The sequence below is a fragment of the Nicotiana sylvestris genome, chromosome 6 (genome assembly GCF_000393655.2).
Source record: "Nicotiana sylvestris chromosome 6, ASM39365v2, whole genome shotgun sequence".
Taxonomy (NCBI): domain Eukaryota; kingdom Viridiplantae; phylum Streptophyta; class Magnoliopsida; order Solanales; family Solanaceae; genus Nicotiana; species Nicotiana sylvestris.
The window spans coordinates 137,972,688-137,999,191 of record NC_091062.1 but is presented as its reverse complement, the minus strand read 5'-3'; the positions used below and the strand labels follow the sequence as shown (position 1 = coordinate 137,999,191).

The 26,504-nt window shown below is 38.0% G+C and overlaps 2 protein-coding genes across 2 annotated transcripts; one reads left to right on the top strand and one right to left on the bottom strand.

The window, feature by feature from the left end:
- Positions 1-8,792: 8,792 nt before the first annotated feature.
- On the bottom strand, positions 8,793-9,212 carry LOC138871363 (uncharacterized). The gene has a single exon (XM_070149235.1). It carries the CDS (start codon positions 9,210-9,212, stop codon positions 8,793-8,795), a length of 420 nt encoding a protein of 139 aa, XP_070005336.1.
- Positions 9,213-23,908: 14,696 nt separating this feature from the next.
- On the top strand, positions 23,909-25,502 carry LOC104226581 (uncharacterized). The gene is made up of 2 exons (XM_009778609.2): positions 23,909-24,471; positions 25,077-25,502. The coding sequence occupies exons 1-2, from the start codon at positions 23,952-23,954 to the stop codon at positions 25,154-25,156; spliced, it is 600 nt and encodes a 199-aa protein (XP_009776911.1). The 5' UTR covers positions 23,909-23,951; the 3' UTR covers positions 25,157-25,502.
- The last annotated feature ends 1,002 nt before the right edge of the window (positions 25,503-26,504 follow it).

Sequence of the window (26,504 nt, the reverse complement as noted above, 5' to 3'; positions counted from 1 at the left end):
CCCCTATCATTTTCAAGCTAGTGGTCAAGTGGAAGTCTTCAACAGAGAAATTAAGAGCATTTTGTCAAAAATTGTCAATGCTAATAGGACCGATTGGTCAAAAAAATTGGATGATGCTCTATGGGCTTATCGGACGGCTTACAAAACTCCGTTTGGTATGTTTACGTATCGGTTGGTGTTTGGAAAAACTTGTCATCTTCCAGTTGAATTAGAGCACAAGACCATGTGGGCTTTGAGGAAGTTGAATTTGGAATGGGATGTTGCGGCAAATCTTCGTGTTGAACAACTCAATGAGCTCGATGAGTTTAGATTCCATGCCTACTCAAGTTCATCCTTGTATAAGGACAAAATGAAGTACCTTCACGACAAATATGCTCGGGGTAAGGAGTTCAAGGTTGGAGATATGGTTCTCTTGTTCAATTCCCGGTTACGTCTGTTTCCGGGTAAGCTCAAGTCAAAGTGGAGTGGGCCATTTGAAGTTGTGTTTGTGACCTCATTTGGTGCTCTTGATCTAAGGAACAAAAATGGTGAAGTTTTCAGAGTTAATAGGCACCGGGTCAAGCCTTTTCTTGGAAAATTTGATGACAGCCACGTGGTGGAACTTCTTCATCTAAAGTGATGTGATGGTAACATGCGTCGTGCCGCGACGTTAAATCAGGCGCTTCTTGGGAGGCAACCCATGTCTTTTTCTTCTTGTTTTCTTTCATTTTCTTTGTAGTGTAGGATTGATTTTTGAGCTAATTGGTTGTGAGATGTTGCAGGGACTGTGTTGATATGGTGCAAAATAATTTGGAAAAAATTGAACAGTCTCTGAAGTTGCCAGTGCAGCCGCATTGCACTTTGTGCGGTCCGCACTGGTGAAGGACAAGTGAGGTGCTCTCTGATGATTGTCATCGCGGCCGCATTCCTTTCAGTGCGGACCCCGGTGGACCTCCGCGGCTGCGGTCGATTTTGTGCGGACCGCGGTGGTTGCCTTCTCAAGCTTCTTTTGAACAAACCCAGTGCGGTTCGCAGTTCGTTTTGTGCGGCTGCGCTGGTAGGTGAGGCTGGGTCCCACGTGCTTTTCTATAAATAGACCTTTGAGGTCACCGGTTACCCTTTTCGAAAAATTGATTCTCAGAGACCTAAAAATCACTGTTCATCTTCCCTCTTCTTTATACTAGCTTGTTTGCATTGTGTTTTTTCACTTCTTCTCAATATCTGGTAACAATTCAACCACTTCTTGTTATTTTAATTAGTTAATTTTATTTTATATCATTTTCTATTAACTGTGTAGGTTTCTTTCCCCCGTAATTCTTCAATTTTGATGTTAGTTTAGTTTAACTGTTAAGTTTTGCGTGCCTGAGGAATATTATTAACTCGGTAAATTGAGTAGGGACAAAGTTAGGTGAAAATTTGAACAAAAATACAAGACCAAGAACCCTAACTCAGTGCCTTGACCAAGCACCCACCACGGACCGCGATCGTTTTTATGCGGTCCGCGGTGCTTCGACGTGGTCCGCGGTGCCATTTTGTGCGGACCGCGGTGAGAATTTTTCAGAAATTGAACTCTTGCCCAGTGCGGCCGCATTGCATTTTGTTCGGTCCGCGCTGGCCCACCGCGACCGTGGTGCTACCTTGTGCCGGCCATGGTGGCTGGATTCAGAGAGGTGGTGTTAGAGACCTTGCCTCAGTGCGGACCGCGGTCGCCTTTATGCGGTCCGCGGTGCACCCAGTGTGGCCGCACTCCTTTTTGTGCGGCCCGCGGACTATTTCTGCAACATGTTCTGCAGCTTGTGGCTTCTGTTCTGCAAATTCATTTTCCACATCTCCTTCACTGTTTGTGTTGATACTAACAAAGCTAGATGTTTATGCTTGCAGACAATGGTCAAACAAAGAGGCAAAGACTCGAAACAACCTGGCCGAGGTAATTCCTCCCGGGGAGGGAAGCAAAGGATGGTAAAACTCACTCCCCAGGCTAGAAAAAACATAAAAGACATAAGGAAAGCAATCAAAGCGGCTGACAGAGCCATTGACAACTCGGGGAGTGAGTACGAGCCCTCCCGGGAGATCTCTTCAGATTCAGTCCCACTATACATCCCGTATCCGGAGAAAGCCATACATAGAGACACTTCTCCCTCTTCCCCGATGTTCGAGCTTCAATCAACATTTCTTCAAGGTCGTCTGAGGGCTCAGCGGCAGGTAGTGGGGATGAATACTCTACCTTTCCCACAACGTCAATATTTGGAGAGGGTGCTAGAGGTGATGAGGGAGATGAGGAGTTACCTAGGGGTGGTGTGCCTCAGGTTAGGGGTGTTGACCGGACTAGAAATCGCACTGTCTGGGAAGATAGATTCGTCAGCCAGGTGGCGTTCCACAAGTTTAGGGAATGGTGGATGGCACGAAAGTTGATTCTTGAGAGGAGCTTCATTGACAGAGACCTTCTACCCCTACACCCCAATGTACATAGACAGTTTCGAGCTCGAGTGGGTTGGGAGCACTTCAAAGATAATTGTGTGAAAGCAAATGAGCACATGGTCAAGGAGTTTTATAGCAATGTGGCCCACATCTTGAAGGGCACTAAAGTGACCAAAGTGCGAAACAAAAATGTGGTATTTACCGAGAAGGCAATAAATGAATACCTGGGGTTCAATGAAGAAGATGAGTCCCTTTACAATGAAAAGTTGGCAATGGGCGAGGAGGTTCGTCTGTGGTTAGCCTCATACCTAGCAGTCCCGGGTACGGTTCCAGAGTGGTTGCAAGCAGGGGTCAAAATACTTCGGAGGACTTTTAACTTTGAGGCTAGGGGTGGTTGACTTTTGTGTGCAGTCGGCTCGACCCACTACCCATGAGCAGACTATTCCGCTTGCCCGGGCTATTCTTGTTGCATCTATTATGGCGAGATACCTATCAACGTGGGCAATGTGATGTCCCGCGTCATTTTTGCAGTGGGGGTTGAGCATGACTGGAACTACCCTTTTCCCAGCACCCTCACTATGTATTTTAGGGACTTGGAGGTGGAGAAGAGACCTTTTGACATCAAGGTCAAACCTGTGGCTCCGTTTTCATGGTACAGTCTGAAGGGGTCAGACAACCCTAAAGACAAAAATTACAAGCCGCCTGCTTCTACCCCAACCGGCCAGTCTGAAGAGCCAGTTGCGGTAGAGCCCTCCATTGAGCCTGCTTCTACAGTTGCTGACATGCCTCCCGGACCTTTCACTACTGCTGGTCCCTCTACTTCAGCTGGCCCGGGGATTCCATCTTCCCGGGCCCATCCTATCACTGCCCACCAGCTGAGCCAGACACTTCATAGCTTGAACAACTGGATGTCAGCTGCGTCATCCAAGTTGTCTACCTTGACTTCTACCATTGCGGCTCAGTCGGCACCGCAGCTAGCACAACTTCCACATGCCATTGAGGATACCTTAAAAAAGATCTTAGAGAACCAGGAAAAGATCATCAGTAATCAGGGTGCCTTGGCTAAGGCAGTAGATTCACATGGCAAGGCCCTGGAGGAGCTTGCCAGGGAGCACAAGAAGCTGCGCAAAACTCGGGCTTCCAAGGAGTCTGTGAAGGAGCTTAGAGCAGATGTGGACAAACTGAAGGCAGACCAGCTGCCTTTAGACTTGCTATTTGAGGATCCAGCTCCAGCAGCAGAGCACAGCAGGAGCAGACACAGAGGCTTCCAAAGAAGAAGATGAAGTTCCCTAGTGCAGATGAGGCGATCATCCAGTTGGCGGACCCATCGGAGGCTCCCTCTAGTTAGCCACAGGATGTTCCTGATATTTAGCCCGTCCAGGTTCAGGCCCCAGTCCCAGCAGCTGAGCAGCAGGAGACCGGGAACCAGTTTGAGGTTCCCGCGCATACAGAGGACCTAGGGACCACTGATGATCCCATGCAGACGGACACAACTTAAGGAGTTCACATATCCTTTCCTTATACTTTTTGGTGCTTATTTGTTTAGTTGGCATTAGGAACAATGCCAGCTTTTATTTGACGGGGTGCGCTCTACATTTTTGGATGACTGTATATATTGTTACATTTTATGTCTTTTTGATTTTCATCTTTGGTCTGTATATAATTTTACGTTTAGTTACTTTTATCGCAATTTTTATCTTTCATTTGGTCTGTATATAAAGTTACATTATTGTATATATTCATCCCTGTTGTATATTCAAATCCCCTATTGTACACATTATTCTATTATCTATTTTCGTAAAAAAAAATCATTTTTAGTTCCTTAGATAGGCTCGTAGTTTTTTGTTTTGTTTTTGGCGCTTTCAATAAGCCTTTGATTTTCTTAGTGCCACGGTTCTTTCCAAAGGTGGAGTATTGTGTGAACCGGGTGGCTCTTCCCGATGATGGATGGCGTGACAACCTTCTTAAGGGTTTGAGTCCGTTTTTGTTTCTATTTTTGGTAGCTTGTAGTTAAGGTTTCCTCAAGCAAAGCTTCACTTGGGCCTAACACAGTTGCCTTTGATCCCATGTTCAAAGACAAGTCGTTGTGTTTAGGATAGTGAAAGTCGTGACCTTGAGACTCTTGTGTTGACTAAACAATCATCATGTGGTCTTTCGGGACCATTGTGTGCTCAAATCGTGTCTAAGGTTGTTGTGGGTCCCCGACTCTATGTCTTTAACAATCCTTGAGCTTGTGTGGTGAGAAATTGAATTGTGAGTCCAAATTCTGAGCCAATGGTCTAGAACTTTCCCTGAATGTCTGTTGAGGTGAAATCTTAAGTGAAATTTGGCTTGAGAAGTGATTATAGGCTCTCCTTGATCCAAATGATAGTTGAACAATTCCATAGCCCACCAATGATATACTCCCTAGTTAATCCTTTTGAGCCTTAAACCTTTTTCTTTCAAGAACCAATACTATCAGCCTATATCCATTCTAAAATATACCCTCTTTCGGCACCCGAACTTCCCTTGAGCAATGGCATAAGTCTAAGTTTGGGGGGAGAGACGAGAGAAGGAACAAGTGGTAAAAGGTACTAAAGCGAAGAAGAGGAAGGCAATGAAAAAGAAAAGAAAAGAAAAGAAAAAGATAAAAAGAAAGCCCAATGTGAAAAAGAATAAAAAGGGATTCAAGAAAAAAACAAAAGAGAAAAAGGTGTGGAAAAAGTTGAAAAAGGAGAAACGCTTTGAAGTGCAATAAAAAGAGTGACATTACGTCTCTCTAACCCCTTAAAAAGAAGTGAGATACTCAAAGAGTCAAGAGAATTGTGCCAAATGAATCAAAAGAAGTGCTTAAGGGAAGATGGAACCCATTTAGACCAAACTTTTCCTACCCTGAATCAAAAGCCTTCACATTGACTCCTCAAAAGCCCTATATGATCTTGAGTTGAAGGACGCTTACATTAGTGGATACTTACATGAGGGGAAAGCATATGGTACTTAGAGCCGGATTTGTGACTTTTCCTTGAGAGAGATTAGTTAATTCCCATTAACCTCGGTTTGTGTGCTAATACTCTAAAAGGCGAGGTTTGCTTAGGGAGAGTTGAAGATGTGTGAGTTTGGTGTTCCACAATGGCCAAAGTAAATGGAGAGAGTTCTTTGATGTAATGAGTCAACTCTTGATGCTCTTGTGTCACACTTGATCCATAGTTTTTCAAAGTTAAAATGTTGTTAATAATTCATTCGTATTGAGGGCAGTTGTTAGTCCCAATTGATGCTTGTTGAGGTTATTTTAGGATAGTTGGAAATACTTGGATTTTCCTTTAGGGGTGGGTCTTATTTTGTTTGATTGAGGATAAGCAAAGGCTTAATTTTGGGGGAGTTGATAAGTAGAGATTTTAACGAGTTTTATGCTCCTTCTTGCTTATGCTTTGATTATAAATCATTACAAAATAGTCCCAAAAGGCTCATAAGTTGTGCTTGATCGTAGGTTTGATCGACAAAGTGACGAAATGTCAAATATCGGCTCAAACGGAGTGAAACCTACTCAAGTATCAAAGACAAAGTAAACTGAGGGCAAACAAGCCTAGTGCGGACCGCACAAAATGGAATGCGGCCGCACTAGGTGATTCAGAGAGATGGCAAGATCAGGCTTCAAGCAACGCGGCCACAATCCACTCTGTGCGGCCCGCGGTGAAAGTTCTGTGGCCGCACTGCCTTTTTGTGTGGTCCGCGGAAGAGGTATTCAGAGAGATGACAAAAGCCAGGCCTCAGGCAACGCGGCCGCAGTCCACAGTGCGCGGTCCGCGGTGAAGGTTCCGCGGCCGCAATGCCTTCTTGTGCGGTCCATTTTACGCGGCCCGCGCTGACCCTGCAGGGGTATTTTTGTTTAGTTTTTCTAGCCTAGTATAAATATAACAATTTATCATTTTTAGGTTATGAGATATATCCAAAACTTAGCTGCGCTCGTGGGAACTTCATCTGTAGCCATTTTTGGCATCTTAGCTTCAAGTTAACGATAGATTCTTGTATTTTCATTTAGCATTTAATTAATATGCCTTGTTCTTTATCTATTTCTCTATTTTCTTCTTCAAGCATGAGTAGCTAAACCTATTAGCTAGGGTTGTGGCTCAACACTAGTGTGGGTAATTGATGGGTGTTGCCATTTATTGTTAGATTGACTATGAGTGTTTGTTATTTGGGTCAATTTTATGGTTTAATCTATAAATTGGTGGTTGCAAACACTGGTTGTGCTAAGTTGACTTGGCTCTTCTTGAGAAAAAGAGCCCAAGTCTCCAAAATTGACCCAACAAGGAATTGGGATGGACTCAAGAGAATTGATAGTCCCAATTAAAGGGTTAAACCTCGAGAGAGTAATTACCCCACTTGAACCCTAGTTGCTTGAGCTAATTTGCCTACCCGCTTGGTCTTGAGAGAGTCAATTGGGCAAAATCACTCTCTTTACCGAGAGGTGTGAGAGTGGGTAAAATTGTGCAACGGTTATAGCATAAGCCCCAATTATATCAATCAAACTTTAGTAACTTCTACCCGTCAATTAGCCACCTAGGTAATGTCACGACCCTAGTGCCCTTCTTCCTATTAGATATAACTTAACAATTATCTTGTAGCATAATCTAGTTTCAATTAATAGCTTGGTAATAGTAGTTTATAATTTAAAAACCCAAAAATGTATGGAAGTGACATTTGGAACAAATACACACTTCTAGTCTAGATAGATACTCGACTCCATTCCTAGCTCCCTATGGAAATCGATCCTGACCCTCATATAGGGTAAAAGCTATTGCAACCCTCTCTTCCTACTTTTTAGTAGTGTGGAGTTTGAAGTGATCAACTGACCGAAGAGAAGGAAGCCTCTGGTCGTAAGGCTGCCGGGCTCGAAGGGCGTATCAAAGAGCTGGAGGCTGAGCTGATTGGACAAATGGCCATGCTGAGGGTGGAGGATGTAAGTCAACATTCTCAGTCGTCTACGTCTCGTGCCTCAGCCGATCCGGTCGTGCCTCGTCGTTTATATGAGTTATGGGTCCACGCGGAGGCTCGGGTTGACGTGTATAAGGCTTTTCACGCCGAGAGAAGGGCTACTGAGGCGGAGCTCCGGCCCGTGCACATCGAAGCTCATGCAGCTCGCAACATGAGGGTATGACCCCCTCATACTTGACAGGGACGACATCAATTCTAATGATGCGAACTGCCTTGCCTTTGATTCGTGGTACGAAGATGCTTACCCCCTCCCCCCGGGGGTGATGTGTAGTCTTTGTTTATGTTTACTTTTGTTTTGGGGTTTTTGCGGGGCATACTTGAGCCCGCCTCTAAGGGCAAGTGTAAATAATATTTTGATGTAATATAAACTTTATTTCGTCGATTTGTCCTTTCTTGTGTTTATTGAACCCCTGTTATTGCTGTCGGCCTCGGTTGTTGTGATGTTGCTTCGAACTATCATCGAAGTAGGATCCCGTCGTAGTTCGAGTGAGGTCGAACTCATATTACCGTCGATGGCCTTGGCCATAGGGATGTTGCTTCGAGCTGTCATCGAAGTAGGATCCCTTCGTAGTTCGAATAAGGTCGAACTCATATTATCATCGATGGCCTTGCCATTGGGATGTTGCTTCGAGCTGTCCTCGAAGTAAGATCCCATCGTAGTTCAAACGAGGTCGAACTCATATTATCGTCGATGGCCTTGGCCATTGGGATGTTGCTTCGAGCTGTCATCGAAGTAGGATCCCGTCATAGTTCGAACGAGGTCGAACTCATATTATCGTCGATGGTCTTGGCCATTGGGATGTTGCTTCGAGCTGTCGTCGAAGTAGGATCCCGTCGTAGTTCAAACGAGGTCGAACCCATATTATCGTCGATGGCCTTGGCCATTGGGATGTTGCTTCGAGCTTTTGTCTAAGTAGGATCCCATCGTAGTTCGAACGAGGTCGAACTCACATTATTGTCGATGGCCTTGGCCATTGGGATGTTGCTACGAGCTGTCGTCGGAGTAGGATCCCGTCGTAGTTCGAACGAGGTCGAACTCATAGTATCGTCGATGGCCTTGGCCATTTCTTCTCGGAGGTTTTGATCGTATTCCCGTAGGAAGACGACTTTGTTTATGCAATGGAGGTTTAATTATATACTTGTAAGGATCACATGTTGACTCTGCACATATAATGGAGATTTGATTAAATTCTTGTGATAATCACATGTCGACTCTGCACATACAATGGAGATTCGATTATCTATATCCAGTCCCTTCATTACTTCGCTCTGGAGATCATGTTGATGGATCGAGGTAATGAACTGCACTTCGACCCTTGGGGTGTCTCCCTTGCCGCCTCGTTGAAAACCTTCCCGGGAAAACTAGATTGGGACAAAACCCGGGTGAGGGAAAAAGAGTACGACTTAGGTGACGCCTTCTTTTAGAAGTGGAAGTACTTAAGGTGGGCGACATTCCAGTTGTTTTGGAGTTGTTTTCCCTCCATTGTTTCTAACTGGAATGCTCCTTTGTTTGCTGCAGCTATGATTTTGTATGGTTCGTCCCAGTTCGTTCCCAATTTTCCCTCATTAGGGTCTTTTGATGCTTGTGTTTTGGCCTTGAGGACGTAGTCTCCGACTTTGAGTGGTCGCACCTTGGCTCTCTTGTTGTAGTATCTTTCTACTTGCTGCTTTTGGGCTATCATTCTTATGTGGGTCATGTCTCTCCGTTCTTCGACTTCATCCAGATCTTGTAGCCTACTTTCGTCGTTGCTTGTTCCGCTCTCGTTGGAGTATCTCAAACTGGGTTCTCCGACTTCGACGGGTATAACTGCGTCAGTCCCGTAGACCAGTGAATATGGCATTGCTCTTGTACTGGTTTTTGGCGTGGTACGGTATGCCCATAATACTTCCGGTAGTAGTTCGGGCCATAGCCTTTTTAGCATCCTCAAACTTCTTTTTCAATATATTCAGTATTATTTTATTGGAGGATTCGGATTGACCATTGGCGGTAGGGTGATATGGCGTGGAGAGTATTCGTTTGATGTGCCATTTTTCAAAAAACTCAATCGTTCTTTTTCCGACGAACTGAGGTCCGTTGTCGGAGCTGATCTCTTTGGGGATGCCAAAACGACATATAATGTTTTTCCATATGAACGCCATAACCTCCTAATCACGAATCTGATTGTATGCACCTGCTTCCACCCATTTAGAAAAATAATCAGTTAAAACCAAAAGAAAGCGTACCTTACCTCGTCCTGCTGGGTGGAAGCCGACTATGTCCATTCCCCACTTTATGAATGGCCATGGCGAAGTGACGGAATGAAGGAGTTCCCCTGCTTGATGTATCATAAGGGCATACTTTTGACATTGTTTACATCTCCGAACATAGTCCGTGATTTCATTTTTCATGGTAGGCCAGTAGTACCCAGCGCGGATGAGTCATCGGACGAGGGCACGATTTCCTGTGTGGGCGTTGTAGTGCCCTTCGTGTACTTCTTACAGTACTAGCCTTGTTTGATGTGGCCCAAGACATTTGGCTAGGGGGCCACCAAACGTTCTTTTGTAGAGATCACCATTTACTAGGTTGTATCAGGCTACCTGTACCCGGAGGTTTTTGGCTTCTTTTTTATCTTGCGGGAGCGTTCCATCCTGCAAATAGGCTGCGAAGCGGTTACGCCAGTCCCAAGTCAAGTTTATAGAATGTACCTCGACGTGGTCTATTGCTGAATGAAGGAGAGTAACCACGTTTTCCTTGTTGATATTCTTGGTGGCCACAACTAGTTTGGGACGTCTCCCTTGGGACGTCGACTCGAAGATACCCGGTCATTTGTCGTACTCGTCGTTGGTCGTGATCGGTCAAATTTGGACCCATACAGACTATGCTATGAGTTATGTGAATTAAAATATGCAGAATCTTTACATTTTGGAAAAAAAATAAGTCATATACTTCTGATGGTCACGATTAACTTGCTTACGGGGAGGGTCCGAGACTTTATGCGGTCATGAGTTTTTTGGTTTAAATAATTTACTAGTATTAGTACCCGTGCGGATGCACGGACACTAATCATGTCAAATATTTAAGTTATTTGGATTGTATGTAAATAATCTTAAAGTTTACACTTTCTCAGTAAATATAGATAATCATTGGATATTAACTACATGAAAAAAATTAACCATTTCTTCTATTTTTTTTTTCTGATATCATTCTTGCCGGTGTCATTGGATCTTAAAAATTGTCACGAAGCAAAATAATAACTCATATTTATGGCAAAACAATCAAATATTGAGATAATGAATGACTCTTTGGATAAGACTTAACTCTTTTACTACATTTTACTTTTATTTGGTGTGTTGATATCTCTTAAAAATATTTCTTTCTTAAAATTTCAGTTTCTAAAACTTTATTTTTCAATAATGATTATTTTTATAATAATGTAATTGATATTATTATTCTTAATTCAAAACTCATTTTAGTTGGCTATCTAAAAATATAAAAAAATTCTTTAGCTAGTGAATTTTTTTATTCTATTTTGATATTTGACATTCATCATGTTAAATATCTGAGTTATTGAATTATATGTAAATAACCTTAATATTTAAACCTTCTAAACAGTTATAGATAATTGTCAGATATTAATTAAGAAACACTACATGAAAAAAGACAAATATTTTCTCAATTCTCGTAGTGATAATTTTATTTTTGCACTATTCTCATAGGTGTCATTGGAACATAAAAATAGCCACAAAGTGAAATAATAACTCATATTTATGGCAAAGCACAAAGGTTGACACGATATAAACGATTCTTTGATTACGGCGTGACTCTTATACTAAGACTTGAACTCTTATTTGGTATGATATTATCTTTCAAAATATATTTCTATTTTGAAATTTTAATTTCTAAAACTTTATGTATATTATAATAATGATTATCTTTGTAATGATGCAAGTGAAGATATTATTCTTAATTTAAAATTCACTTTAATTGGCTATCTAAAAATTTAAATGATTCTTTGGCCAGATTTATTTCAGTATGACTCCACTTTAAGTTTATCGATATCTCTAGCCCCAAAATTTGAATTTTTAGTACCCTACATATACAAAATTTTTATTCTTTGAATCATTAAATGTTAAATTAGTTGATTATTATTATAAAATATTGGATATATTGTCTTAAAATTGCCAAGTAGTTTATTTTTCGACATCATACTTGGTTTAACCTCAATGCAAACTACTCAAATTGCATTCCAATTCAAATTCGAATATCATATCAGTTTGTTAGTAATAGTGATTTTTTAAAAACGACACATAATGTAAATTAAAAAAATATTCAAAGATATCCTTATCTTATAATCTATGTATTTGAGTTGAAAAAAAATTATATATGAAATCAATGAGATTAACTTTCAAATTTTTTATACTTAACAATGATGAAACATAAGAAGAAATTTGTTGTCATCTTTTATTTCTGTTTTTTAGATCTTTCTAATATTTTTTTCAATATTTATTTTCTTTTATCTTATTTTTTATGCCATTCTTTCTTTTGTTACAAAAAATTAAATTATTTCACTATAAAATGATGAGTTTTAATAAAAATTGTCTACATATAATCTTTAATTATATTTTTAGTCTTAGGTTGAAATTATTTCATATTTTTCTTTTGGCTTTATCTAATCAGCCTAAATAGGTGCTCACCCAACCGCTTAAACTAAAAAATTGAATGACGTGTAATTTATATATAATCCATATATAATATGTGTCTAATCGTGCGTTGTCTATCTATCATCTATTTATATTAGCTATAAAAAGTAAATAATAAATATGACCGGATATTATGTAAATATTCCATAAGATTTCGGTTTTTTGAGTTTATCCATGATATAACTTCTATTATAATAATTTTAAAACTCTCTACTAATGTTGAAAAATATCATATCTTTTTATTATCTTTGAAGTAAAAAAACCAAAGATTTTTTTCGAAATAATTTGTTTATATTTTAAAAAAAAAATATTTCACGTCATACAAATTTTTTTATATACTCTTTGTTACACTTAAAAAGTCGCCATAGAAACTATCAATTAGAAACCAATTTCTCTCTTGTTGAGTTTAAAAAAAAATATTTCACATAATCTAATGATTCAAAACTAATATTCTTCAACGAAAAAAATATTATACCCTTTCAATATTGGCTTGACTACAGCTAAATAAAGGAGTTTCAGCTTATACCCTTCAATTCCTTGAATGTGCTAAATTGAAATTAATGATAGCAATTTTATAACCAAAGTTTTGTTATTTGTTTTATGTCCATTTATGCAAATTGACTCTTCAAACAAATATTCTTCAAGAAGAAAAAAAAATAATTTTTTTTAATATTGACTGATTTTGTGATGTTTCTTTCTCCAGCATGTATGGTTACTTTTTTATATATGTAAGTAAACTTTTATTTGGTTTTGTAAACTCCTTTTAGTTATTTGGATAAACATAGACGTGTACGCTATATATTACATTTATTTTAAAAGAAATTCGTTTTATTCAAATCTCGTTACAGTGTTTCAAAGAACTATACTTATAGGGTTTTAAATGTGAAAGAGTTTTATAGTTATATGGAGTAGTTTTTTTTTTCTAGAGGCGAAGTAGTATTTAAATAATTAGAAAAATAACAAAAGTTCCTAACATGATTGCATATGATCATTAACCGAATTAACTATGATAACATGATAAAAAAGATAACTTTTATTTTTAATTTAAATTCGAATTTTAAAACTTTATCTATAAATTCAAAATTATCTTTTAATTCAAATTTTAGATATATATAATAGTCAAATATAGAATAAAGTTACCATATATTATTGACATTTATTAGCTTGCTACTTGGCATAACCATAATGTCAATTATATATGGTAACTTTCTTGTTTTAATATTTATATAATGCGAGAATTTGTAATGTCAAAATTGTAATATACGGTTAGTAATACAATGATAGTATATGTAGAAACTATTTCTCGTTGATTGTTTAATTTGATATATTACATATTAGTATATATTCTATAAATCAAAAGTATTGCTTAATTTTTAAACATAATGTTCATACTATTATATGAGGGTTAGTTTGGATATTTTATTGTTTTAATTCATGTATTAGTATATATTAGCCCAAAGTATTTTTTATGAAGAATAGCAGCTAAACGTTGTATTAATCAATGCTGATTTATATGTAAAAATTATAACTACTTAAATATCAACTAAATATTGTACTAAAAAAATATGCTGATTTTTATGTGTAGAGTATATCTCCTAAAATTCAAACCAATCGACCCCTTTTGTGTATCACAATTTTGTGTAGGTATTGGATTCATATATGCAGTAGGCCCCAGAAAAGGGAAAATTTTTGTAGCAATGACGGATCTAGAGCATTGTGCATGGATTCTTGGGAACCCTATAATTTGCTTTGACGCCGGATTTCTATTAAGAAATTCACTAAATATATAAAATATTTAATTGTGAACTCAGTTATTATTGTATATTAATTTGAGATTACGGTAGGAACCTATAAACTTTAAATCCTGAATCCACCTCTAGTACATGTTTTGATTCAATATGGACCAATCTATATATTAGTCACGTTTGACATAGTTATTTTAATTCCTATTTCTTGATGTCATAATTGTGGGCATATAGACGTGTAGCATTTTAATTCATGATTCAGCTTGTGGTCTATGCAAACTGCAATAGCAAGAAACCCATGCATGGACAGTTAACGTTCTCCACTGGTTGAGTACTTTTCTGAAACTATATTACTATATTACTCTTCTGCATTGACTATATCTGAGAAATCGTTTTGTTATATTATATTAAGATGTTCTTTTTAATTTCTTGCTTTTCCTGATATAGAATGATGTATCACTAGTCACCTGTCGTTATAAAAAGAATGATAAAAAGAAATCGTATTAATTAAAGTAATTAATCTGTACATGTATTCATGAAAACATATTAAAATCAAAACCTTACAAATTAATTTTAGCAACTTATATTCGTTATTTGAAGAAGTTTTCTCAGTCATTACTCTATTGATCAGTGAAATGACTATCAAGGAGCGCGGTGTGATGGATGAGATCTCTCCATATTTAATTTGAGATTTTGGGTTCGAGCTCTATGAAAGAAAAAGCCATTGGTATGAAGCGTTTTTCTTTTTAGTCGGGTCAGTAAATTTTGGATATTTGATGGTTAATTATATAAAAATAAAGATCAGGGTTTGACGGAATTTTGGTCCAAATTTATATTTATTTTAAGAAATCAATTAAATATGTATAAATTACTATTAATTTAGATTTCAGTGACTTAGAAGGACTAAAATTTTAAACTCATAAGTTTTAAATGCCTGCACTTTAAACTCCTAAGTTTCAAACTCATATCTGAAAACATAATCATTGCTTACCAAATAATTCTATTAGCTTTTCTGTTTTTTTTTTTTTTTTTAATTTTTTGTTTATATATCTACCCCATATAAATCTAATCTTGCCAAAGTGAAGAAGACCCACATGCATCTCTGACGAGGTACAAAAGACAGAAGCCTTATATTTGGATATGTTTAATTTCACATGAAAAAACCATAGAAAAGTTTATCCTCAAAACTTTTTGAAAGCGATTTATAGGTCCTTTGGATAGAAAAGTTTATATGCTTTTTTATCCTCATTAGGAACCACACATGTTCCCAACTCATTATCATTCTAATGAAAGCAAATGTCATTAATTAAATATAAAAAGAAATATTGCAACTTATATTTCAGTTGAACTTTGTAGGTTATAATAACTTTGGCTTATTATCATCAGACAATAAAAAATTGAACGATTTACACCTTAAGTAACAACATGCAATATATGCACAGAAAAGGAGTGAACAACAACGATTTATCAAAATTCAAACGGTTAGTTTTTTGGTGTGTTTACTTCACAATTTATTGATAATCGAATAATACCATTAAGACTATGGGTTTTATTTAATGTTTATAACGTTACAAAAAAATAAATGATTCAAGTCGTTGAGAAGCCTGACAATTTAAATGCTTCGGGAAATATATAATTTAAATACTAAGCAATCTATTATGATGGCATAAATGCGAAAAGCACTATCCGAAAAATTATTCAATGTCTGTCATTAATTTAGTAAAGAATTGATAAAAAGATTTAGAAAAAACAGCACGATATAGAAAGAAAATATATATAGTGGAATAATTAGTAGCTTTTTTCAAAGACGAATCAAACCCTTCGATTCTTTCCTGTTTTTGACACAGCAAATAGCACGGGCTAGCCAGTTTTCGGACTGAGAATTAAAAAATAGCCAGCATTTGCAAAGTCATTGAATAATAGTCACTATTTTACTGCAACACAAAAGGTTCCAGCATAATATACTGGAGATTGGATCACCTCTGTATGAATTTCCAGCATATTATGCTGGAACTCTAGTACATTATGTTGGAAGTTCACATGTAAACGATTCGAACTCCAGTATATTATGCTAGAAGTTCATATGTAAAAAATTCGAACTCCGGTATATTATGCTGGAATTTTTTCCGGATTTTGAACAATGTTTTCGTTCAAATTTATTTTTACATGAAAAGTGGCTAAATTTTGATTACTTTTAAAACTGTGGCTATTTTTCAATTACCACATGTAAATCTGGCTATTTTTTTAATTTCACACAATTGTTCATTCAATCCAGGGGAAGTTACATGATATACCCGTTTATAAAACTCACTTTCATGATATACCTAAATTTTGAAATTACATCAAATATCCCAAAAATATTACACGCTATACCTCCATACATTCTAAAACATATCATAATATTCTACTTTGGAATACAATCCAAACCTAATTTACCATACATACTAATTTGGAATACAATATTCTAACTAAACAGACCATAATGTTTTAATTTGGAATATATTATTCAAGCTAAAGATACCACAATATTCTAATTTGAAAAATCCAAACCTAGCTTAATATTCTAATGAAGAATATGAAAATGTTGGTTTATGTTTAGTTAACAATGGCATGCTGAAAATGTTGGTTTATGTTTAGTCAACAATGGCATGCCAATTGGAAGAGTTGGTGGAAAGAGTTGGTGTGGATGCTAGGAGGAAGCTTCCTCCTTTGATGTCACCCATGACATCAAGAGGAGGTAGTTTGATGTCACCAATGACATCAAGAGGAGGTCTTTACCTCTATAAATAGATGCACTCCTTCACTTGTAGAAATCATCCCAAAATAATACAATACATTGTAGTGAGTAGAGAGTTAAGAGAGAAATTCTCTTAAGTGTAATTGGGAAATCTCCCCTTCCTTTGTTAATATTAAAAGGGCAATTGTTCTCTGGTGGACGTAGGATTATTTTGATCCGAACCACGTTAAATCTTGTGTTCTTTCTTTTACGTTTCCGCTAACAATTGGTATCAGAGCGACAGGATTCTTTAACGATCCAAGGAGAAAGAACAAGCAAATATGAGTTCCATGAAGTTTGAAATTGATAGATTCAATGGACGCAACAACTTCAATATCTGGAAGATCCAGATGATGGCGTTACTGCGGAGGGAAGGTTCAATCCATGCTATTGACGGAAAGTATCCTACGGATATATCAGCTCCCGACAAGGAGAAGATTGAAGGGGATGCATTGAGTGCAATCCAACTATCCCTTGCACCTAACGTGCTTTGTGAAGTGAGTACGGGTACCGAAGAGACGGCCAAACAGTTGTGGGAAAAGCTAGAAGGGCTATACCAAGACCGATCAGTGACAACAAGAATGTTGTTACAACGGCGTCTTCACACATTTAAGATGGGGTCAGGTACTTCGTTACAAGATCATTTAGATGCGTTTAATAAACTTGTCATGGACTTACAGATTGCAGGAATTAAAAGGGAGGAGGAGACGCTTGCATGTGCTTTGCTATTTTCATTGACTTCAGGATATCGTGATATTGAGAATTCAATGATGTATAGCAAGGAGCCTATCAAGCTTGAGCAAGTGCGGCAGACACTTAACTCTAGTGATGTGCGGAGGCACATTGAAGGAGATAGAGATGACCAGGCAAGTGGCCTCTTTGTAAGAGGCCGGACTAGCCAACAGGGAAAGACCAAATCAAAGCACAGATCAAAGTCTCGTGTGAACAAGAAGAATACAGAGTGTTGGGGTTGTGGCAAGAAGGGGCACTTTGAACGAGATTGCCCAATGTCAAAGTCCAAGGAAAAGGCGAGTGCATCTACAGTTGAACAGGTACATAATTTTGATAATGATTATGTACTAACAACATCGTGTAATAATAATAGTAGTTATGAAAACAAATGGGTGTTAGACTCTGCTTGTACTCTGCATATGACGTTCCGAAAAGACTGGTTTAGCAGCTACGAGAAAAGTGGAGGAACCGTAGTAATGGGCAATAATGCAACTTGTGCAATAGTTGGCATTGGCTCAGTTCGGGTTCGCTGCCATGATGGAATCGTGAGGACTATTACACAAGTCCGTCATGTTCCTGATCTGAAGAAGAATTTGATCTCCTTGGGTACTCTGGATGAACAAGGCTACAGGTACATGAGCGAAGCAGGAACTATGAAGGTGACTAAAGGTTCTTTAGTCATGCTGAAAGGCAAGCTGGAGAACGGCCTTTACACATTGGCCGGAAGCACCATTGTTGGCTCTGCAAATGCATCTACAGTGCAGTTATCTAATGATGACAAGGCAAGACTATGGCACATGAGACTGGGTCATATGAGCGCACGTGGACTGGAGATGTTGAGCAATCGTAAACTTTTGGAAGGTGAGAAGATCAGCACGCTTGACTTCTGTGAGCACTGCGTTCTAGGGAAGCAGAAGAAGGTCAGCTTCAGCACTGGCAAACACAAGACAAGAGGAGTGCTAGACTACATCCATTCAGATTTATGGGGTCCTTCTAAACTTCCATCGAAGGGCGGAAAGAGGTATCTTCTCATTTTTATTGATGATTTCTCACGAAAGGTTTGGGTGTATTTTTTGAAGGCAAAAAGTGATGCTTTTGAAGCATTTAAAGAGTGGAAGATTTTGGTTGAAAATCAAATGGAGCGGAAAATCAAGTATCTTCGCACAGACAATGGCTTGGAGTTTTGCAATGAAGAGTTTAATGAATTCTGCAAGGTTCATGGGATCTCAAGACATAGGACTGTCAGGCATACCCCACAGCAGAATGGAGTTGCCGAGAGAATGAACAGAACTCTTCTTGAAAAGGCTCGTTGTATGCTCCTACAAGCCAAAATGTCCAAAGTATTTTGGGCTGAAGCAGTTCACACTGCTGCTCATATTGTCAATCGATCTCCAGCATCGGCAATTGACTTTAAGACTCCGAATGAGGTATGGTCAGGTGAACCCTCTAACTATTCATACTTACGAGTATTTGGGTGTCCAGCTTATTATCACGTTAATGAAGGAAAGCTTGAACCAAGGGCTAAGAAGGCCATATTCGTAGGGTATGTGGATGGAGTAAAAGGGTACAAACTTTGGTGTTTGTCTTTACTCAAATTTATAGTTAGTAGAGATGTCACCTTCGATGAATCCTCTATACTTGATCCCCGTAAAGTTTCCGTGGAGTTTTCAGGAAACAAGAACAACGAGCAGGTGGAGCTTCCGGTGGAGCTTGCCAAGGAAAAGGATCAAGAGACTCAGGTTAAAGATGAGTCAGAAGATGTAGGCGTTGAAGAACTTGCTGTCAATGAACCATACACAATTGCGAAGGGGAGGGAGAAGAGGCAGACACGAGAACCGGAACGCCTTATAAATCAAGCAAACTTGATTGCATATGCGTTCGTAGCTGCACAAGAAGAGATTAAAGATCTGGAGCCCTCCTCGTATATTGAAGCAACTTCTTGCAAGGATGCCGCACAATGGCGGTTAGCCATGACTGAAGAGATGGAGTCTCTTCACAAGAATCAGACATGGGTCTTAGTGAAAAGACAAAAGGGGAAGAGGACAGTTGGATGCAAGTGGGTCTACCGAAAGAAAGAGGGAATTCCTGAAGTGGAAGATGCTAGGTTCAAGGCGAGATTGGTTGCAAAAGGTTTCAGCCAAAAGGAGGGAATTGACTACAATGAGATTTTCTCTCCGGTCGTGAAGCATAGCTCAATTCGCGTGCTACTAGCATTGGTTGCACAATTTGACTTGGAGCTTCAACAGCTTGATGTCAAAACTGCTTTCTTACACGGTGATCTAGAAGAGACAATCTATATGGATCAACCTGAAGGTTTCCTAGCTGAGGGAAAAGAAGATCACGTATGCCAACTAAAGAAGTCTTTGTATGGTTTGAAGCAATCCCCTAGACAGTGGTACAAGAGGTTTGATGCATTCATGACTACACATGAATTCTCAAGGAGTGCATTTGATAGTTGTGTGTATCACAAGAAGATGTCTGGTAACTCAATGATTTATTTACTGTTGTATGTTGATGATATGCTTATTGCTGCTAACAACATTACAGAGATAAATGCTTTGAAGAAACTATTGAGTAAGGAATTTGACATGAAGGATTTAGGAGCTGCAAAGAAAATCCTTGGTATGGAGATTTCAAGAGAAGACGATGTTGTACATCTTTCTCAGAAGAGGTATATTGAAAGGGTTCTCGAAAGATTCAATATGCAAACGTGCAAGCCTGTAAGTACACCATTAGCTCCTCATTTTAAACTTTCAGAGTCACAAATGCCTCAGTCCGAGGATGAGGTGGAGCATATGTCAAAGATTCCTTATGCCAGTGCAGTTGGTAGTATTATGTATGCTATGGTATGCACACGTCCAGATATTGCTCAATCTGTAAGTGTGGTAAGTAGATACATGTCCAACCCAGGAAAGAGGCATTGGGAAGTTGTCAAGTGGATATTGAGATATCTCAAAGGAGCTTCTGGTGTTGGTCTTACCTTTCGAAAAAGTGGTACAGGTATTTCAATTCTCGGTTATGTGGATTCTGACTATGCAGGAGATCTTGACAGAAGAAGGTCCACAACTGGATACATCTTTACCCTCGTTGGCAGTGCCGTCAGTTGGAAGTCGACTTTGCAGTCGATTGTCGCTTTGTCTACGACAGAAGCAGAATACATGGCAGCAGCGGAGGCGGTAAAGGAAGCTATCTGGTTGAAAAGTTTAGTAGCGGAATTGAGTTTGGTTCAGCTGGAATCAACTCTTAGATGTGATAGTCAGAGTGCTATTCATCTAATGAAAAATCAGAGATTTCATGAGCGCACTAAACACATTGATGTCAGATTTCATTTTATTCGAGATGTTATTGATGAGGGAACTATCAAGGTCGTGAAGGTTATCACAGACGATAATGCTGCAGACATGTTGACCAAGATAGTCCCGCTCGCTAAGTTTGCACACTGCAAGGACTTGGCGGGGGTGTGCATCAACTGATGCAACTCCGAAGAGAACAGTTGCTAGGTGGAGGTGGTATGTTCAACAATGGTTTGATTCTTCTTGTTTCTTACAACGGGGTTGCCCAGTAAGCTTAGAAGTTTTGGCCAGAGTTGTTCACACGCTCGAAACGCAAACCAAGGTGGAGATTGAAAATGTTGGTTTATGTTTAGTTAACAATGGCATGCTGAAAATGTTGGTTTATGTTTAGTCAACAATGGCATGCCAATTGGAAGAGTTGGTGGAAAGAGTTGGTGTGGATGCTAGGAGGAAGCTTCCTCCTTTGATGTCACCCATGACATCAAGAGGAGGTAGTTTGATGTCACCAATGACATCAAGAGGAGGTCTTTACCTCTATAAATAGATGCACTCCTTCACTTGTAGAAATCATCCCAAAATAATACAATACATTGTAGTGAGTAGAGAGTTAAGAGAGAAATTCTCTTAAGTGTAATTGGGAAATCTCCCCTTCCTTTGTTAATATTAAAAGGGCAATTGTTCTCTGGTGGACGTAGGATTATTTTGATCCGAACCACGTTAAATCTTGTGTTCTTTCTTTTACGTTTCCGCTAACAATTGGTATCAGAGCGACAGGATTCTTTAACGATCCAAGGAGAAAGAACAAGCAAATATGAGTTCCATGAAGTTTGAAATTGATAGATTCAATGGACGCAACAACTTCAATATCTGGAAGATCCAGATGATGGCGTTACTGCGGAGGGAAGGTTCAATCCATGCTATTGACAGAAAGTATCCTACGGATATATCAGCTCCCGACAAGGAGAAGATTGAAGGGGATGCATTGAGTGCAATCCAACTATCCCTTGCACCTAACGTGCTTTGTGAAGTGAGTACGGGTACCGAAGAGACGGCCAAACAGTTGTGGGAAAAGCTAGAAGGGCTATACCAAGACCGATCAGTGACAACAAGAATGTTGTTACAACGGCGTCTTCACACATTTAAGATGGGGCCAGGTACTTCGTTACAAGATCATTTAGATGCGTTTAATAAACTTGTCATGGACTTACAGATTGCAGGAATTAAAAGGGAGGAGGAGACGCTTGCATGTGCTTTGCTATTTTCATTGACTTCAGGATATCGTGATATTGAGAATTCAATGATGTATAGCAAGGAGCCTATCAAGCTTGAGCAAGTGCGGCAGGCACTTAACTCTAGTGATGTGCGGAGGCACATTGAAGGAGATAGAGATGACCAGGCAAGTGGCCTCTTTGTAAGAGGCCGGACTAGCCAACAGGGAAAGACCAAATCAAAGCACAGATCAAAGTCTCGTGTGAACAAGAAGAATACAGAGTGTTGGGGTTGTGGCAAGAAGGGGCACTTTGAACGAGATTGCCCAATGTCAAAGTCCAAGGAAAAGGCGAGTGCATCTACAGTTGAACAGGTACATAATTTTGATAATGATTATGTACTAACAACATCGTGTAATAATAATAGTAGTTATGAAAACAAATGGGTGTTAGACTCTGCTTGTACTCTGCATATGACGTTCCGAAAAGACTGGTTTAGCAGCTACGAGAAAAGTGGAGGAACCGTAGTAATGGGCAATAATGCAACTTGTGCAATAGTTGGCATTGGCTCAGTTCGGGTTCGCTGCCATGATGGAATCGTGAGGACTATTACACAAGTCCGTCATGTTCCTGATCTGAATTCAAATTTAATCCGGCCCTAACATGGGTAAACGTGGGTGGGTCCCATTCCCGTCCTTTTCTTCTCGGGCCCCACAACTCAACCATATTCTATGCAAAAAAGTATACAAAAGTAAGGCACCAGCATTTAGGTCTTGTGGTCCATCAATTATCACCAACGTGTCCTCAAATTTTAATTCTGTCACTTTCTTGTTATTGCACAGCTGGCCATTTTCCTATGGACCACCTAAACACCTCTTATTTTAGTAATCATATATTTAATGTGAAATTAACTTAATGTCCTACTTAAAAGTTTTTGAGATCTCATTATTTAATGATTTTATTAAGAGTTGAAACAAGGAAAGGGATTACTTGAGGTGGCGTTTGATTCAAAAGGCTTTTTTTTGAAAAATTCAACCAACACTAAGAAAAGAACAATCTTTTAATTTTCAACTTACTCAAATACTTTTCAAATAAGTAAAGAAGCTAATTAATTTGTTAGCTTTTTCACTTTACTTGTCCAAGTTAAATTTTTATTCCACTTATTTCATTTGATGTGACACTACTATTCTTTGGGAAGTCCATAATTTGTTTAATTAATTACGACTTTCAAATGTTATTTTAAAAAAAAATTATATTATTGCTACTTCCGGTACTTTTTAAGAAAACTTTCCGCATGTAAATTAAGAAATTATGCATGAATTCATATTGAAAATTTAGAGTTTTAATCCTCATATTATAAATTCCTTCACATAAAATAAAATGGAGGGACTAGTTAGTACCTACTTGGTTTAGAAAAGATATCAGATTACATAATCTATAATTCACGCAATAATTTATGCAAATCTTTTAAAGAAAATTTTAATGATTGATTCTGTGCAATAATTAAGAAATAAATGCAGGGATTATTAATTAATAGAACAGATTTAACAGGTAATTATACATTTTCTAATTTGGATTGCAAAAAATAATTAGATAATAAATTCCAAAATCTTCTTCTTAAATACAACAAACTTATAGGCAAGCGCACAAATAGTCATTCTCGGGAAAGCTATTTAGAGAATAGCCATTATTTATTTTCTCTTGAAATTATAAACTAAAAATCTTAACTTTAGAACAATTTAAGATATTTTTGTTCTCGAAAAATCAAATAAAAAAACTGAAATTAAAGACAAACTAGCTAATTCCTCAATAGCAGCTTAATAGAGTGGCTACCTGATGTCATTTCTATACAAACTTACCAGTTACTAGGAAATTATAGTCTTCATTTTTTACAAAAAAAAGAGCCCAACAAATAATAATATAGCTAATTAATAAAGTATAGTCTAAACTAATATACTCTAGACAAAATAATGTTGAAGTGATGTGCATGTGCATATTGGTCTATAATTTCATGTAGTATGTACATAATGACCTATGTGCATCCACCCCATAAACAGCTGGCCATTATTGAGTCTTCTTTATAAGCTGAGTCTTCCTTCACATATCATTACTCTTTACAGAGAGAAAAAAGACTGAAAAAAGAAAAATGGAAACTTTCTCTCATTTAACATCTTCAAGATCTAGGTCATATGAAAGCTTTTTCCATGATAATGGTATTGAGCCATCATCTAAATTTGAGGAAGATCAAATGGAGGAAGAAGTTTCTTGGATGATTCAAGAAGATGATGAAAATACCAATAATATCCCACAAAATGGTTGGTTCAAGAATATTGAGGAGCCAATATGGCTTAATAGTAGAAGTAATAAGAAGAAGAAAAACCAAGTTTTTCTTGAAGGGTATGTAGAAAATTCAGATGAAGATGAATTAGGGAGGACAAAGAGTTTAACAGATGATGATTTGGAGGAGTTAAAGGGGTGTTTGGATCTTGGTTTTGGGTTCAGTTATGAGGAAATTCCTGAGCTTTGTAATACTTTACCAGCTCTTGAACTTTGTTATTCAATGAGCCAAAAGTACATTGATGAACATCAGAAGTGTCCTGATTCTATGTCTGATACTGCTTCTTCTGGATCTGGTCATGTTGCTAATTGGAAGATCTCTAGTCCTGGTGAGTTTCTATCTTCTTTTTGGAAAAACCCCTTTAAATTTCAGTTCCCTTTTTTCCTAGTATTTGGAATTTTTTATTTGTTCAGAATTATGTGTATATAATAGGAATTGGCAAAGGGTCTGTTGTTGTCTAGTTAGATTGAGAAGCACATATTGGAATTACAAGATGAAAAAGTTTCAATTTTTATAAAGAAAAAGGTAGTCTTTGGTATTGGATTCAGGAATCTTTTGTTCCTTTTAACTTTATCTGCGGCCTGATCATAGTATTTTTCTGGAACAAAAGGACTAATCCCAAACTGGAAACTAAACAACAACATACCTTAGAATCCCAAAGTTTGGGGAGGGTAGTGTATACGCATACCTTACCTCTATCCTTAATCAGACATAGAGGTTGTTTCCGGAACACCCTCTCCTCAGAATCCCAAAATGGAAACTGAAACAAAAAAAGATCCTGTTTTTGGTGTCTGTTTCTTTCTTGGAGTACCTAGATAGATTTTGGGTCTTGCATATATCTATGAAATCTCTCAATTTGTTGCTCAATTCTTGTTCTTTCTTGAACATAGTACTCCACCTTGTACTTTCTCAAGGCATTTTTTCTTACCTCAGGTGATGATCCTGAAGATGTGAAAGCAAGGCTAAAATACTGGGCTCAAGCTGTTGCCTGCACTGTCAAGTTGTGTAATTAGAAGAGAAGATGAAGTCAACAAGTTTATGGAAGAAAAAGCAGAGATCAGAGGGAAATGAGAGGTTGATTTCTTCATATCATGCTATGGAATGCCTGATCTTGAAAAGGGTGCTATGGCCACAGGGCCAAGAAGCTTTACCTGGAGACAGATGGAAAAAAAGAATCTTGTCCAATGATGGGTAAAGCCATGTAGAAGAATATTACATGAAGAGGAAGGAAGAGATGTTTCAGATCTATGATTAACCAACAATACATGGAATAAATCTGACCCCCCTATAACCTGTGTATCATCATTGTTGTATCATCAGTACATTGAAAGTTTGAAGTGAAAAACCATTACATCAAAATCAATCTCAATTCTTCTTCATGTTTCAATTTTGTTTACTATGTATGGTTGATTAAACACAGAATTATTCTTGGTTAGACTACAAATCAATTTCTTCTCCTGTTGTGCCAGTTGCAGATCCAACTATAGTCAGCGAGTTTGGCAGAACCAGTGCATTGGTCGAATCTTATATATGAAGTCAAAACTTTCTACGCGCTTATTCCGATATTTTTTGGATGTTATAGTTAAGTGCTATTATAGAGATCATATATTATAAAAATAACATAAAAATCCTTTTATAGTGAATGATTGTTATACAGGAATGCTGTAACTGGTACAGACCCTTTCAATTTAGAACCCACAACTTTAAAAATTTTGTAACTGGTACAGACCCTTTCAATTTAGAACCCGCAACTTTAAAAATTGGATTTGCCACTCTTGAGTTCCAAGAGTACTTACAGACCCTTCATGAACAGGGGAGGATGTAGTTAATAGTAGTAGTAATTATTTATGTGATATTCCGAATAGTTAATAGTAGTAATTATTTATGGGATTTTCCGAATCAATCCGTTAAATAAGTATAAAATAATAGATTTTGAACTCAATAAATCAAATCGGTTGTGGTAAAATCCCGAACTCGAAGTCATTACTGCCTACGTTCATGAACGACTTTGAGACCTTGGATTAGTTGAGTACCAGACTTTGAATCAGTAAACCAACAGCGTGACCCCAATCATCAATGTAGTTCATGTTATGCAGCTGAGCTGCTGGTTTTGTTGTTAATCTTTGAGTCTTGTAATCATCAATGTAGTTCTCTTATTTTTTTCGAATTGTGTTGAGTGCGATGGCACGGAGGCTGGAAATTCAGATCATGCTAGAATGAATTGTGTTTGTGTTTGATCTTTTAGAGATAGTAACTTTTAAGAAACAATCCTCTAGAGATGTTTTCTGTGGATTTTTTTTTCTTTTTTTATTTATTTCCACTCTCCTTTGATTCCCCTTTGTTGGAGCTATTGCTCCTTTA